This window comes from Pygocentrus nattereri, chromosome 8 (assembly GCF_015220715.1).
Source record: "Pygocentrus nattereri isolate fPygNat1 chromosome 8, fPygNat1.pri, whole genome shotgun sequence".
Lineage (NCBI taxonomy): Eukaryota > Metazoa > Chordata > Actinopteri > Characiformes > Serrasalmidae > Pygocentrus > Pygocentrus nattereri.
In genome coordinates, this window is record NC_051218.1 from 8934016 (window position 1) to 8950086 (window position 16071).

Genomic DNA, 16071 nt, shown 5'->3' on the forward strand with positions numbered 1-16071 from the left:
TAGATAATTAAATTAGAGCATGTTCATGATTTTATGACAAAAGATCAGGAACTTGCGTAATATCTCATGGTTTGTTTTATAGTGGTATAAGTTAGCTCGCTCGCTAGCTAGCTAGGGGTGCTATGGAAGAGTGTTGCTTCACCTTCATGACACAATATAAAGTAGTTTCTTATTGGGATATTCTAAAACTATTTGTTTAAAAATTAAGATATTCCAGTAGCAAAAATTTCTTAAATGTTCCCAATTCCACTAGTGAAAATCGTTAGCTAGCTTAGTGAACTTGTTAGCTATCTGTGTAGTTACCTAGCTATAGGGTAACTTTCTACTTTCAATATAATGGAAGATTAAAATAGAAGTTAGCTGAAATTAACAACCTCTTCAACTCCTTGAGACCACCTGTGGTTCCAAAACACACTGTGTCATATCGCTGCTGTTGGGACAAAACCTTGTACCTGTATTTTTGTTTTATTTTTTCAGTTTTTGACATAATTTGAAAATGCCTGTTGCTCTTTACATTGTTTATAAATTTCACAATGAATGGACCAAAAGAAATGGCCCAAAAACAATGGTTCCATTGACTTTAAAAATAAAGTATGCTTTTTCCTTCTGTAAAATTAACATATTGGAGATACAAGGTTTTCTTCTCAGATATACTTCATAACTTTCATATTTCATAAGCTACATTTATTAGGAGGTTGTCGTATGAGGCTGTAACTGTCTTCTTTCTAGTCAAATAGATGGGTAAGGTAATTTTAAACCCTTATAATAAAAGAAGCTGAACTTTTTTTGTCTACTGATAGTCGACCCATTTTTCCACAAATCTTGGCTATAAACTATAAACAGATGGCGTCTCTTCAGTGATCTGCTCTGTAAAAATTATTTTTATAAAATAATACAAAGAGCGTCTAAGATTTTTGGCTTTCAGCAGTAAATTGTAAGCATATTGCAATAGGTGTGATCATAAAACACATTTTCTGTTCATTTGAGGGGAGCTTTTACAAAAACCAAAAAAAAATTACATTTATTTCATGCAGTTACTGAATAATTTGCCTTCGATTTGGTCATGTAAATTCAGATGGAAAAACCAAAATATACCCTGGAGAATAAGAGGTTAAAGGGATTTGGGTAAGTTGGAATGTTGCTTGAATGTTTCTGTCTGGAAAAAATAATGAGCAAAATGTTATACTGCTATAGCTAACATTACTTTCCTAAGCGAAATTGTCACTAAGGATTTCAGAGTTAATGCAGCTGCTGTACATTTTGTGTATTTATTCATTTGTTAAATGATTTTGCCTGCCTGCCTGCCTGCCTGGTAAAACTCCCATTCATTCTTTGTGTTCACCTGGCAGCATGCTGAGGACATGGCCGCCCACCTGAAGAGCGAAAACGAGCACTTGCAGAAACATCTGGAGGAGTCGGTGAAGGAGATGGAAAAGATGACAGATGAATACAACAAAATGAAGGTTGTGGTCCAGCAGACCGACGGCATAATGGACCAGCTGAGGAAAGAGAGAGACCAAGCCAAGCTCCAGGTTTTTTTATTAGCTAACATGTACAGATAGTTAATTTGAGGCTATGCAGGATTCCTTGAGATTTTATGATTGTTATGTTTATGATTTTGTGTTATATTAAAATATGACTAGTCTAAAAAATTGAACTGACAATAAATTACTCTTCGCTTCAGTCTTCAGTGTTTTATTTCTTGACTCATTGTAGGTGAGAGAACTAACAGAGCAGATCCAGGCTCGGGCTGAGGAGGATGATCCAGTGATGGCTGCAGTCAGTGCTAAAGTCGAGGAATGGAAGGTAAAATAGGACTACTGCCTTTGTTTGGTGGTTGTTTTTATAACCACCAATTAAATCCCATCCATAAACTAAAGGCTTCCAAAAGGCATAAACATCTAAGAATTCACTCTGTTATTGAGAAATTATGAGTTTCAGCACTCCTGATGCCCCATCAATACATGGCTGAGAGTACAAGAAAGCGTAATTGGCTTTGTTGTCTCTGGGTGGGTAGAATGGTCCTCCCTCTCAACCCATTAGTCAGCATGATGCTAGCCAACACGAGAGTCTGTTAAGAAACTTGCCAGTTAGTGTTTTCTTCCAAGCATGCTAAGCTATTAAATGGTGTTGCATTAACGGCAATTTGGGAAAATGTGGTGGTGCTTTACATGTCTTAGATTGTGTGGTTGTGTGATAAGGGAGGACCTGGATAATGGGGGTATTTGGCATTACTAAATTCAAAATAAAACAAAAAAAACACAAGACATAGAACTCTTTCAAATGAAGTTACAGTTTCTGTGTGCTTAAATCTTGTTGGACACATTTGTGTAATGTTGTTCTCTGCCTGTTCAAGGAAAACTAGTCTGACAGTTTTGTACGTTTTCATTTTGTTCTAAAACAACACGCATGGGTCTGAGTAATCTAAAGAATTGTTTTCACTTTGCCTCATGAGTCAGAGCTGTTGACAGGTTAATTATCTGTATGCTATCAGCATCATTTTTGTGCCAACTGTTATTGAACACAAACAGTGATTTACTACTTAAAACATTTAATTAGAAATGTAGAAAAGTGATTGTCGCTCTAAACTTTTTTTTAAGTGACATCTGTGTGTGTTGTGTAATGGTGTGTGTGTGTGTGTGTGTGTGTGTATGCAGAGTGTATTATCAGGAAAAGACGCAGAAATCGTGGAGTACCAGCAGATGATTCGGGACCTAAGAGAGAGGCTAAGATCTGCCCATATGGATTCAGACAAAAGCAACATCATCGCATTGCAGCAGGTCCAGGGTTAATCATAAGCCTTACTGTTCTCACACTGTGGACCAGATACAAAGCTTTTTAATAGTGTTGTTTTAGAAGAATGATGAACAGCAATTAAACTGTTAGTCATTTCAGTTGCAATAAATACAGCAAATACATAAACACAATATTGTGCAAAAAGTGCCAAACAAAGACCAACCTGCATGTGTTTATTTTCCAGTCAAAACAGCTACTAAGTACAAGAGATTTATTATTCAAGTGATATTTCTGAGAGAGAAACTTGCATCGTGAGCAGAAAATGCAACCAATTTATAAGACTGAACTTTAAAAAATAGCTCAGCAGACTTCTTTGGAAAACCCAAAAGTCTCCTGAAAAGCATTGAAACTGTAATAAGGTCAATAAAGAGACACACTAAATATTGACAATTTTGACATTGTATTTAGTAGCTTTTGTGTGATTTTCTGTTAAATGTTTTTTAACATTTAACAGACACTGAAAAATGAACATCTTGTACTCAATGGCTGTACTTAAGACTGTGGTCTCTGACTTATTGCAAAGTGCTATATGTAGAAGTGTTCTCCATGCCTAATAGTTCTTTCACTCATACATTTCTCACGTTTTATATAAAAAGTTTAATTAAAGTAATTGATAATTCTGACTATAATTCTTAGCAAATCTGTTTATTTCTTGGGCTGTGCTTGTGAAGTTTCCTTCCATCGCTGTCAATCTTCTTTTGGCTTCTCATGCTTTCACATTTCCCTTCTTATTCTTTTTTCTTTGTGGCTCATTACTTGCATGGTGCAGGTCATTTATGAGTTGTGTGGTGTAAGTATCTGTCTTTCAACTGCTTCATCTCTGTATTTGACCTTGTACTTTTTGTAAATGCATTTTTTCCCTTTTTCCTCTACACTGCACATTGTCTTTCACATCAAAGTGCTGCATAACTTGTGCTGAAGATGTGTTTTTGTGTGATCTGCCATTCAAAGGCTGTGCAAGAGAGAGACCATCAAATCAAGCTGCTGTCTGAAAGAGTGGAGCAGTACACTGGTGAGATGGAGAGGAATGCCTTGCTTATAGAGGAACTCAAGAAGCCACTAAAGAAAGAAAAAGGTACATTTCTGCCATTGTCAGACACACAGGATCATGGGGCTTTTCTTTATTTGTTCATTTTGTTACTGTTTTTCTGCCATTGTTAACAACAGCTAGAAAAAAAAAAACTTTCTCAGTGAATATTACACTACATATGATCCCACACATGCTATTTTGTTAATGATCTCTAACCCCTTCATGAGTGCTTATTTGTGTCCATATGCTGAAAACAGAGTAATCATAGAGTATGCTGCTTCAGTTTAAGAATGTGCATTCCACACCCTCCTAGCCTGCGCTTCAGCTATCCAGTAAAAAAAAAATAACAGAACATTGGTGCCACCAGTTCAATGACACTACTGTTATATCACTGCCTGGTCCTGGCAGGGCTGGGTTCCACTCTGCAGCAGAGGACGATAGAGGAGCTGAACACCAGGCTCCAGGCAGCAGAGCGAAGGGCACAGCAAGCTGAACGCGCTACACACCTGGCCGAGGCTGACGCCCGTGACAAAGACAAGGAGCTGAGCGAGAGCCTCAGCCGCATCCGCTTCTACGAGTCTGTGAGCGAACCCAGTGTTTCCCACCTAGATATGGTTGGCTGATTGATATATTAGAGTTGTAAAATGGACTTTCAATTGACAGAGAAAATCTAATTTTTTAATTTACACATCTGAAGGCTAGTAAATAAATAAATAATTAAAATTTGTCTGGCCCAAAAACTTTTTTCTATTTTTCTATAGAACCAACAGATTGATGCTATATATTTGGCAGCCTAGGATATTGTGTAGGCTTCCTAGTAATTAATGGGAAAACTAAGAATGGATAGCTAAAATTTAGCATGACATCTCACACACTTTTGTTTTTTTAAGAGGTACTTCATGTTCATAGTTGTATTACATTGTGTAATACTTGAATGTTTTCTTTGAAATATACTTTCTCCTCTGTGTTGTGTCTGGCCAAAGTATATATGTGTCTGTTTCTGTTTCAGGGCACTGATGGACTGGAAGCTGCCATAGCTGAGATCAAAGAGGTCAAAACCCAGGTCAGGATCCGGGACCGGGAAATAGAAGGCATGACTAAGGAGATAAACCAACTGGAACTGAAAATCAATGACCTTCTGGATGAGAACGAAGAGCTGAGAGAGCGCCTAGGTCAGTCAAATACATTATGAATATATTTACCTTTTTTTCCCCTGAGAAGATGTTGTTATGCTGGCCCTTTTCTGTTCTCTTCCTTTCAGACATTTAAGTGTCTTTGTGATTTTATATTTTGGTTATTGTCTCTATTAGGATTAAATCCAAAAGAAGAAGTGGATTTGACTGAGTTCCGTCGATCTAAAGTATTAAAACAGAGACAGTACAGAGCAGAAAACCAGGTTCTGCTGAAGGAGGTACTGAGACTTAAGCTTTTTAATAGGCATATTGTTAACATCAACTTTATGGTGCAGTATACTTTCTCCCTGAGAAGTCCAATAAGCCATGCTTTAGAGTTTATTTTCCATTGTAAACACACCAACTAATGCATCCCAACATGCGTACTCAGGTTGCTGACTGTTTCTCTACTGATTTTTAACCACTAATAATATGGATGAGAACAAAAAATTGAGATCAATGTCAAATAAAACCAACAACAACCTTGAGAGTGTTGTGATGTGTGTTGTATCAGCCACTTTGATTTTCTCTTAGATTGAACGTCTTGAGGAGGAGAGGCTGCAGCTGAAACAGCATATCCGCGCCCTGGTGAAAGAGAAAGGTAAAGGACTTTTTGGTAATGTACGTTCCCAACCATAAATTATTCAAAGACTGGTCATCCGGGGTTTTCACATAGGCTACTGTAACTTTGTTTACATAGGAGTCAGGTGATTACACAGTGGCCAGTAAGTTAACTAATTGGTATAGTGCAGGTAACTCTGAGGTTCAGTTTGCTGCCAGAGAAAGCGCATAACTGCTATACTAGTAAGAGTCCTTGGGCAAGACTCATGCTATATTCATCTATGCCTGTAACATGATTAAACTGCCAAAAGTCATAAGTATAAATGTATTTCTATGAACTATCCGTGATCAGAATTAATGGGCAAAAATTTGGAAAAAGTGGCTGGTTTTGAGTATGTCTGTTTTAATAATACAAACATTTTTACATTGTCTAAAAGCAGCATGCAGAGCTTTACACTGAACGTCTGTTCCTCTTTATAGGAATCACAGTGATCAACAGTTCACTGCTCGAAGATGATGCCGAAGAGGGGCCGAGCAGGTCCATTAGGGAAAGACCAGGCTTTACTGATGAGGAGATCAAACGGAAAGTAAGTGTCTCTGCGATGTCCTTGAAAGCTTGCGAAAGTAGTCATTTTTCACCTGTTTGTAAATTAGCAATAACTGAATAACAGTTGAATAACAAACAAAAAACTTCTATTCACATAAACAGTTTGCATAATTTGATTTGTACTACCTTGAGTTAAGACTACAGCTCTGGCCTTTGTTTTTCTGTCCCCTTTTTTTTCAGAATGAGTACTTGCAGAGAGAACTGAACAGCAGAGAGAAAGAGCTGGAGCTGAAAAGAACAGAATCCTCACAGTTCAAAGCCAAATGTCAGTGCTAGCCCAGGTTTCCTGTTTAAACATTAAATAAGAACTGATTCCACAGATTTCTCAATATTTCTGAATGATGTAAGTCATTCAGAGAGGTTTAATGTGAAATGGTACAGAAACCTCAAAATTGTTTACAGTGGATGTGATGGGAAGGCAAATGTTGCCATTTTATTTACTATGTAAAATGACAAGTTTTCTCAGATTTTATATGTAATGCTGATAAAGATGAAATAGTGGTAAATCCAAAAAATGTGTTTCTCTGGATTCAGTGTCCTACACATACTTCTCTGCCCTGAATGTATTTCAAAAATATGTACAGGCAAAAAGCTTTTCATAAAACTATCATAAACAATAGTTCAGGCATAAATATTTCATGTAATAACATAATGTGAGTGAGCTTTTAGAGGCATTACACTGGTTCTATCAGCACTACTGTGAACAATTCTGACGCAGTAAGTTTCTCTAGTTGGAGCAGGCATTTCTCATCTCTCAAGTCCTTTCTGAATTACTTTTTTGTCTTAACTGTTTAATTTTACAGATATTTTGAAAACTTTGACATGTTGCTTTTACATTAAAGCTTTTGTTGTGTTGTTTATTGACTGCTTGGTCCCCTCTGCAGTGAACGAGATGCTGAAAGAAAACAAGCAGCTGGAGCAGAGCATGAAGGAGATCTTGCAGGCCATCCAGGAGGCACAGAGCAAAGCTCCTGCCCAAGCCAGTCTTAGAATCCCCAGCCTGGAGAGACTTGTCAGTGTAAGTTCTTCTACATAAACAAGAAGCCTGCCTTGACTTACATTGTTTGAAAACTTAGTAATTTGTACTAGTATAGCACAAATACTTTACCTCGCAAGACAATGAGGTGTAATGTTATAGGACAACACTAATTAATAACAGCCTAATCAATAAAAAGTAAATAAGATATAAAAAGTCAAACTCACTGTTATTATATATACTTATACTGCTAATTCAAATATGTAAGATATATGTACTCCATTTCCTATGCCTTACTATGTCCAGGTTCTGGAAATGAAGTACTCAGAGGGCAAGGCTGATGTAAGTGCACATCTGAGGGCGCAGGTAGATCAGCTGACTGGCAGGAATGAAGAACTGAGGCAAGAAATGAAGGCAGCTAGAGAAGAAACAGCCAGCTCACTCACTCAGCTAATGAAGGCCAATGACCAGGTTTGTCTCAGAAACTTAATTGTTGTGAGTCTGGGTTGTTCAGTGGTGACGTAGGTTTAAAATTGATATATAAAGTCTTTGTCATTAAAGTCACTTGTAAAACTAAAGTTTAAAAGAGGCTATAAATTTGTTTTTAGCATAATAATGTTGATGGTTGTCCATTTTCTCAAATTCTTCTGGTCAGATTGCACGCATGGAGGGTGAGATCGAGGCAGTAAGACTGTCAGCTGGCACAGCTGTGCCTTGTAAGACTCTCTCATTACCTGAGGAAATGGCTCCAACCAGTATGCAATCCATTAACTCTCTCAACGAATATATAGTCCAACTGTTACAGGTACATCAGCCCAACCACATAATCCAGCATATATGATTGTACTGAAATCTGTTGAAAGACAAAATTAATGTTTGGAATCACCAAACAACTTTTAGGAGATTAAAAACAAAGAAGACTCTAGCAAGCAGCTCGGTCTGGCCTTGGAAGAGTATAAGAGGAAATTTGCTATCATACGCCACCAACAGGGGTTACTGTATAAAGAATATCAAAGGTTTGTGCAGCCTACATTGTGAATTAGTGAAGGTTCTGAAGTATGTTGCACTGTTTTAATGTGAGCACTGTCCACATTTGTTTTAGTGAGAAGGAGTCTTGGCAGAAAGAGAGAGATTCTTTTGCTGAAGTGAAGGCCAGAATGGAGGAACAGAAGGAGGTGGACGCAGTGAAGATCAAAGCATATAATGTAAGTCGTCATGAGATATTTCATGATCTGTGCCTCATCTATATCTGCACCAAGCACTAAGTTTATCCTCTGTGGAATATTTAACTTATCATAAGACATTTTATTTGATCAACATACAGTCAATTTTATAAATACAATGAACTGAAAAGTTTTTTGCATATGATTCACTCCTCATGTTGTGCATGGATTCTTAGAACTGGTTGGAGACTCTGGAGAAGGACCCGGTTGAGATCAGGAGGCAAGTGTCCGAGGCTGCTCGTAAGATGACCGTGCTCAGAGTGAATGAAAAATCCCTGACCCGCTGTTACACCACTTTGCTGGAGCAGGAGCAGCACCTGAAGAAGGAAAATAACAAGCTGAAGGATGACTTTGTCCAAATGGAGGTTGCAGTCACTGAAAGGATTGGCTATCTTCAGAGATTCAAGGTGTGTTCTCTTTTTTTTCTTTTATATATATATATATATATATATATATATATATATATATATATATATCGTTATTTAAAATGTGGCCATTTAAAAATCAAGGTACATTTGGCTGCAAATGATTGTGTTGACTTTGGCAGGAGATGGCTGCATTCAGAATGGCAGCACTCCAGAAAGCTCTTGATGACAGTGTTCCATCATCAGAGCTGGTGAGGGCAAACAAGCAGTACAATGATCTTACAAACAAATACAGAGATCTTCTTCAGAAGGACAATCACCTTGTTCAGAGGAACACCAGTCTAGAACATTTGGAGGTATGGTGTCCTGGATGAGTGATGTTTACATGTTTAATGATTTTGTGGAATTATCTTAAATCTAATCAATATATCATACATCTGATTTTGTGACCCTTATAAAAATATTATAAGCTAACCCAGATTCATTCCACCTGGCCATCAGATATTCTTGATTAACTGAATGAAGTATATCTAATTTAGGTTAGAGGTAAAACCTGCAAAAAGATACACCTCCAGGAGCAGGGTTGGTTACCACTGCTCTACAGGGAATATTTTTAACATATAAAAAATAAACATAAAATAGGAATTTGTCAGAAATTAAGCAAATAAATATTAATTGTGTATTTTATAATAAATTGTAATTTTGTGGGTTCTCTGTAGAGGATGTGTAAACTTATTTTAACTTAGAAAACTTACCAGAACATCTATCACAGGTGCCCACATTTTTGCATATGACAGTATTTCTAGATATTTTTTATTAGTTTTATGTCATCTAGTAATCTAGTGAAATACAATCAAATGCAAAAGTTTGTGCATATGACTGTATTTGTTTACAGAAACAATGCTCAAAACAAACTAAATTATCTGCCAATAGAATAAAACAGGTTCACAAGATAATAATTATTTAAATAAAATCCAGAAATTGGTTGAATAATCTTATAATATTCTTACATTCGTCTCAGAATAAAAAATATTTTGATATGCTTTCACTTTTTGCAGTGTAATGTGTTTTGAGCTTCTGCTTTGGTAGCCTGACGCTTTTACTGATGTGGTTTCAGAATGAAAATGTTTCTCTCCGTGAGCACATCAATTACATCAACAAAGAGCTTGAAATCACAAAAGAGAAGCTGCACAGTTTGGAGCAAGCCTGGGAACACATCAGTGACAGCGGTAAAGCTCAGTAATTCACTTTCTGCCTAGTTACATAGTTATGAGGTTTCTCTGATTTAGAGTGCTGATCTAGGATCAATCAGTATTTGTGTTTTTTGGCTCCTAATAACTACAGCTACATTATCAGGGAGAACCTGATCCTATCCTGAATCAGTATCCGATCCTAAATCTTGCTTAGAGATGCTTCATAACTATGGCTGAATATTAGAAAACAATTCTAAGCTTATTTAGATGATGTGGTGTGTGTCTACAGATGGACAGAGCAGTATGGACAAAGCAGCAAAGGCTCTGGCCAACAGTGAGATTGTGTCCGTGTCCAAACGCATCACCACTCTGGAGATGAAGGAGCTGAACGAAAGGCAGAGAGCTGAGCATGCTCAGAAAATGTACGAGCACCTGAGGAACTCTCTCAAACAAGTGGAGGAGCGCAACTTTGAGCTTGAGGCAAAGTTTGCTGAGGTGGGTCTATAGCTTGAGAGTTGTGAAACCTTAAAATAAATGAAAGTGGAGGCATTGCAAGTGCTTTAAAGTCTTTGGAATGGTGGTTTACTAACAAGGCATAAAAGCACAACAAAACAGTCTCTTTTAAGTCATCTGTAACACATGTGTCCAGATGGCGAAGCAAAACATGGAGGCCCAGCGAATCGAGCGTGAGCTACGTGACGAACTTGCCAACAGTGTTAGTAAAGAAGTCAGTGATGCAGACCGGCAGCGCATTGCAGAGCTGGAGAAAAGTGAAGCCCAGCTCAGGACTGAGGCATCCAAGTAAGCCCATTGAAACATAGTAATATAGTAATAATAAACAATTCATTTAATGTTCATTTAATGAATAAGTTATCCAGTACTTTTCTAATCTTATTAATCATTCTTAAGGTATTCTTGGGTGCTAATTGAATGTGAAATGTTTAGGTTACGGGAGGTTTCAGATGTGGCCAAAATGCAGGTTTCTGCACTGGAAGCCAGACAGCAATGCAGAGAGAAGGAGGTGAAGAGTCTCAGGAGGCAGGTGCTCGATTATCAAGTAAGAGCTTTGTTCCTAAAGCACAGTATGTGGTTGAGAATATTTGATATTCACCCTAGTCGATTAGATTTGCTTGTGTTGCTAGGGACGGGCATAGTTATTCAAATAAGCAGATGACCAGACTCATTTCAGTTTTCATTTAGTTATTCAGGTATTTGAAAAAGGCATGAAGAGTTTCGAGTAGTATTATCTTGTCAGTTTTAAATATGTACACTTACATGCTTTGTTGAGGGAACTTACTTAAATATGGCATTTTCTGTAAATTTTTGTGCACAGTTGCTTGTAATTTTGTAATTTTGCTTGTAAAAGTTTAATGTATTGGTAAAAACAAAATACAAAACTTTTTTAAATGTCACATTCTATTTTTTTATTATTTATTTTGAGTATGTTACATTCAGTAAATAAGCAATAATTGTGTGTTAAGATGTAAAATGTGCACATTGGCATTTCTTACACACACACACACACACACACACACACACACACACACACATATATATATATATATATATATATATATATATATATAACAATATCAAATCATCTTTATAGTCAAATACTATACTTGTAGTTTCTTATAATTGTTGTGTTTACAAATAATTAAAGTACTATAGTGACAGTGTTTTTCATCACATTAAATTGACTATGTTCCATGGCCAGGCTCAGTCTGACGAGAAGGCTTTGATAGCCAAGCTTCACCAGCACATTGTGGCCCTTCAGCTGAGCGAGACAGCAGCCATCAGCAAGCTAGAGGCCTCCACTGCCAATCTTCAGAAGCTGGAGGCACAGAAGATGAGGGCAGAGCAGCAGCTGGATGCTCAGCAGCAGGCCCTGTGGCACGTACGACAGGAGGGACGCCAGCGTGCCCGTCACCTCCGCCATGCCCTACAGGCCCTCCGCACGCAGTTCTCTGGGGCGTTGCCACTTGCCCAGCAGGAGAAGTTCTCCAACACCATGCTGCAGTTGCAGGAGGACAGACTGAAGGCCAGAAAGGAGATGCACATGGCCCAGGAGGAGCGCAGGACAGCAGAGGGGAGGGCTCAGGAGCTAGAGCTCCGGCTGAAAGGTCTGGAGGAGCTCATGGCAACGCTGAAGGATGTCAAAGGAGCACAGAAGGTACTGGTAAAACATCAAGGATAGATTTACTGAAATTAGCTTACAAATAAGAGTTATAGCAAAGGTACAACAACAAAGGTAGGTAATTGTTAATGTTTTAAATATGTCTGATATGTCAGAGTAGTTTGGTAAGTTCTGGAAAGTGTATCAAAGTTTTTAAATAGCTTTTAGAATGAATTCAAATTAGTTACTTGTTAAACTTCACTTGTTTGAGAAAATTGCATTGCTGCGTAGTATTTCATTGGCAGCATTTCTCATCCTGCCCTGTAAAGGTGAGTGAATGGCATAAGAAGCTTGAGGAAGCTCGTCTGCAGGAGCTGAGGAAAAACAGGGAGCTGGGAGCTCTAAAAGAGGAGATCAGGTACCTGAAGAACATGGCGGCTGAGCAGGAGCACACCATCAGCAGTCTGGAGGAAGAACTGGTGCAACAGAACAATGTACGACTGCCAATTGTTATTTTAAATTATATAGAAATTACTTAAACTCAACAAAATGCCAGATTCAAAGACCTGTGATAAAATTACGAAAATTACGTATTTTCAATGAATAGAATGACCATTAAGAGAGCTAATGTGGGTTATATTATATTTATTACCTGGTGCGAAGGAATTTGATTCCTCTCTTGCAGCTCCTTGAAGAGCGGCAGCTCTCTTGGGATCAGAGGGAGGTGGAACTGGAGCGGCAACTGGACGCCTATGAGAAACAGCAGAGCCAAATTATTAGTTCTGCACAGAAGGTGCTGTCTGCAGTTCACTCACACTGTAGCCAGCCATTTCCCATTAGAATCACATTTAATGTGGTCTGTTTTATTTGAGTGGACTTCTTACCTTTGTTCTTGTTTTTGACAATGTAGAATACGCTTTTCATTACATCAGCTGGCTGAAATTTTTACCTAAAGTGCATGTGTGGTTTTTTTTTTTTTGGTTTAAGTTTGAAGAAGCAACAGGTTCTCTGCCAGATCCAAGCCAGCCTCTTGCCCACCAACTGGACCATGCACTGAGTAAAATCAAGGAACATGTTCGGACTATTCTGGAGACGCAAACCACTTGCAAATCTCTGGAGGAGGTCAGTAGTATAATATTTACTAATGAACAGTGTGAGGGTTGAATGAATGAACTGAAGCGTCTCTGTAACATGAATATCACTCCAGAAAGTGGACACATGCTCCACCTATCTGCATCTAGATGTATTCATCACCATATAATAAATTATTTATAATCTTGCACTGTATCAACTCATGCTCCATCTATCTGCTTCTAAATGTATTCACAACCATATAATAAATGATTTATAGTCTTGCGATGTTTTCTGATGTTGGTCACTGTATTTTGTTGTTCATGTTGTATGAGCAGAAGCTACAGGAGAAGGCAGCAGCTCTGTGGCAGGCGGAGCAGAACGTGTTGGCGCGAGACCGGGTCATCAATGAGCTGCGGCTCCGCCTTCCAGCCACTGCTGAGAGGGAGAGGCTACTCGCTGACCTTAGCAAGCAGGAGGACTCAGACACCCAGCCTGCCCTGAAGATCGCCCATCAGACCATCAGCAACCTGCAGTGCCGTCTGGACCAGAAAGAGGATGTTCTGAAGAAGTACCAGAACCTTCTAGCGAAGGCTAGACAGGTACTTAAGAAGCAGTTAATCAAAAAAATGCTAATGATGAAAATGAATAAATTCATTAGTATTAGCCTTGAGTGACTGGAAGCATATTTCATATAATTCAGTCATAAAAGTTCCGAGGTTTAGACACTGGTGCCTTGTTTTAGGATATGTTGCCAAGCTTGACCCAAAACATCTCCACCCCATCTCTGTGCAGTCCACCTAATGTTTGCATATGCTTCTCCGTGAGAAACACATTTTGTGTTTTTCCCTGCATACAGCCCATAAACTGTGTTTTTAGGCTTATCTGCCAGTTTTGTGTATAACATGGGCAGATTGCATGTGCAAGAAGTTTACTACATGAGGCCCTGAGTTTAGACAGGTTTTTTTTATCCATTTCAAACAGCCAATACAGTTCCCAAAAGTAGGTTTCATGCATTACACACCTATTGTCTAGAATACATCTAGAATATCAAAAACACTTGTACTGAGTAGATATCAGTGTTTTCATTGCTTTAAGTACCAGTGATGAGTAGCTGTCTGCTTCCTTTAGGAAGAATATGGGTGTTTGCTTTGGTAACAGATGGTTTGAGATTACAGGACTTAGTAATTTAACAAGTATATGCCATAAATACAACCCCTTGTATTGTGTCCTCCAGGCTAAAGAGTTAATCCATCTTATCAGTGCACAGTTCAAAAGCCAGTATTCATGATGGTATGGGATGCATTATTGCACATGGCATGGGTGACGTGCACATATGTGAAGGCACCATTAATGCTAAACCATATATTCATGTATTAGAACAGCATTGCTCCGTGTTAAAAAAGTCCTAGGCTAATCTAGCCTGCCTGCAGTCAAGACCTGTCACCACTGAAAACATTTGGTGCATTATGAAATGACAAATACAACAAAGGAGACACCGAACTGTTGATCAGCTGAAATCCTCTGTTAAGCAAGAATGGGAAAATATTTCACTTTTAAAAAGACAGCAATTGGTCTCCTCAGTTCCCAAATGCTTACAGAGTTTTGTTTAAAGAAGAGAAACACAGTGGGACATGCATATATTTTTCAAAAAACAATAAAAATTTCTTGGTTTAAACATTTGATTTGTTGTCTTTGTACTATTTTCAGTAAAACATAGTTAAAATTTTTTGCACAGCGTCCATTTTTTGGGAAATGGGGTTGTACATTCATTAAAATATCTAAGAATTTAATGCATAATATAAAGTAATTTCTCTCTCTAACAGGAGCAGGAGGAAACAGCAAAAAAGCATGAGGAGGAAGTGAGGACCCTGCTCCAAAAGTTAGACCTACACACAGACACGTCTCTGGACCACTTCAAAAAAACTGCTCTGGTGAGTTTCTATTCTCAGTCTTAAAGATAGCTCTATAACGCATAGTGTGAGGCTGACATAGTGCAAGAGTATAATGTGGCATGTGGCACTCCTTAGCCAGTTCGAACTTAAACCTCTTGTCTCCCTGGCAGAAGGCTATAGCTGTAATGCATCAGAGCTTTTAAATATAAAAATAAGTTACAATGTAAGCAACAATGTCTTGACATTTTAACGCTTACAGTTTAGTACCTTAGTTCTTGTGTCACTGGAATTTTCAATCAAACAGCAAGCTCAGTTATACAATCTGAGTCATACCAGCTATTAGACTGACTCCTCATATGGATGCACTCTGTAGGAGCTAATGAAGAAGCCCACCATCTCCGTGCCAACCACAAAGCAGCTGGCGCGCCTGGCTGAGATGGAGCAGACAGTGGCAGAACAGGACACATCTCTCTCATCCCTAACGCACAAACTGAAGGTTCTGACTGCTGAACTGGACAAACAGAGACAGGCCACAGCTTCTCAAGCTAAAGAGCACACGGCACAAATAGCCAAGTGAGTTTGAGAGCATGAGGTTAGCAAACCAGACTTGGAAAGCTGTTTGATCTGATGCTGCACCCAATAACATGCCAGTTCAATATCCTGGACAAAGTGTTGAATTTTTTGTCAACAAAAAACTATGAAATTATCAAAGTATGATATTAGAAAAACTTATGCAAGAATTTGAAAACCTTCCAGTCCTTTCCATTAAAGGGCTCACTATTTAAAATAAACATTGTGTGATGATATATAAGCATTAAAGTTTCAAAATGTACCATTCACTCCTCATACATTGATGCATACCTTCCATTTACGGAAACTAAGCTGCGAAAACAGCCTGTTTTGAATTAATTATTTTTGTGATTACATGTAACTACCAGTTCATCATGCAGCAGGTCAGATAACCATTCATACCATAATCTTCGAGGTGCTGCACTAACTAGCTAACATAGAATCTGTATCTAATATCTGATCAACAGTCCTGGGTATTTTCAACTTGCTGTGTTTT

The 16071-nt window shown here is 38.2% G+C and overlaps 1 protein-coding gene across 9 annotated transcripts in view; it reads left to right on the plus strand.

Annotated features, from left to right (window-relative positions):
• The window catches only part of cep290 (centrosomal protein 290), a 30617-nt gene that overhangs the window by 6143 nt on the left and 8403 nt on the right, over positions 1–16071 (plus strand). For 5 of the 9 annotated variants that reach the window (XM_017717691.2, XM_017717687.2, XM_017717689.2 and 2 more), the window contains 29 exons: positions 1350–1532; positions 1717–1806; positions 2658–2780; positions 3566–3586; positions 3748–3871; positions 4235–4407; positions 4836–4998; positions 5137–5237; positions 5533–5599; positions 6040–6146; positions 6347–6431; positions 7051–7184; positions 7449–7613; positions 7798–7947; positions 8043–8158; positions 8245–8347; positions 8542–8772; positions 8913–9086; positions 9848–9959; positions 10213–10418; positions 10573–10724; positions 10869–10980; positions 11641–12096; positions 12369–12533; positions 12725–12832; positions 13027–13161; positions 13449–13712; positions 14937–15044; positions 15379–15578. In XM_017717691.2, coding sequence (XP_017573180.1) covers positions 1350–1532; positions 1717–1806; positions 2658–2780; positions 3566–3586; positions 3748–3871; positions 4235–4407; positions 4836–4998; positions 5137–5237; positions 5533–5599; positions 6040–6146; positions 6347–6431; positions 7051–7184; positions 7449–7613; positions 7798–7947; positions 8043–8158; positions 8245–8347; positions 8542–8772; positions 8913–9086; positions 9848–9959; positions 10213–10418; positions 10573–10724; positions 10869–10980; positions 11641–12096; positions 12369–12533; positions 12725–12832; positions 13027–13161; positions 13449–13712; positions 14937–15044; positions 15379–15578 — 4328 coding nt within the window. The remainder of the gene's footprint in view (positions 1–1349; positions 1533–1716; positions 1807–2657; positions 2781–3565; positions 3587–3747; positions 3872–4234; positions 4408–4835; positions 4999–5136; positions 5238–5532; positions 5600–6039; positions 6147–6346; positions 6432–7050; positions 7185–7448; positions 7614–7797; positions 7948–8042; positions 8159–8244; positions 8348–8541; positions 8773–8912; positions 9087–9847; positions 9960–10212; positions 10419–10572; positions 10725–10868; positions 10981–11640; positions 12097–12368; positions 12534–12724; positions 12833–13026; positions 13162–13448; positions 13713–14936; positions 15045–15378; positions 15579–16071) is intronic. The other 4 variants (XM_017717688.2, XM_017717692.2, XM_037540514.1 and 1 more) reach the window with 1 other exon arrangement.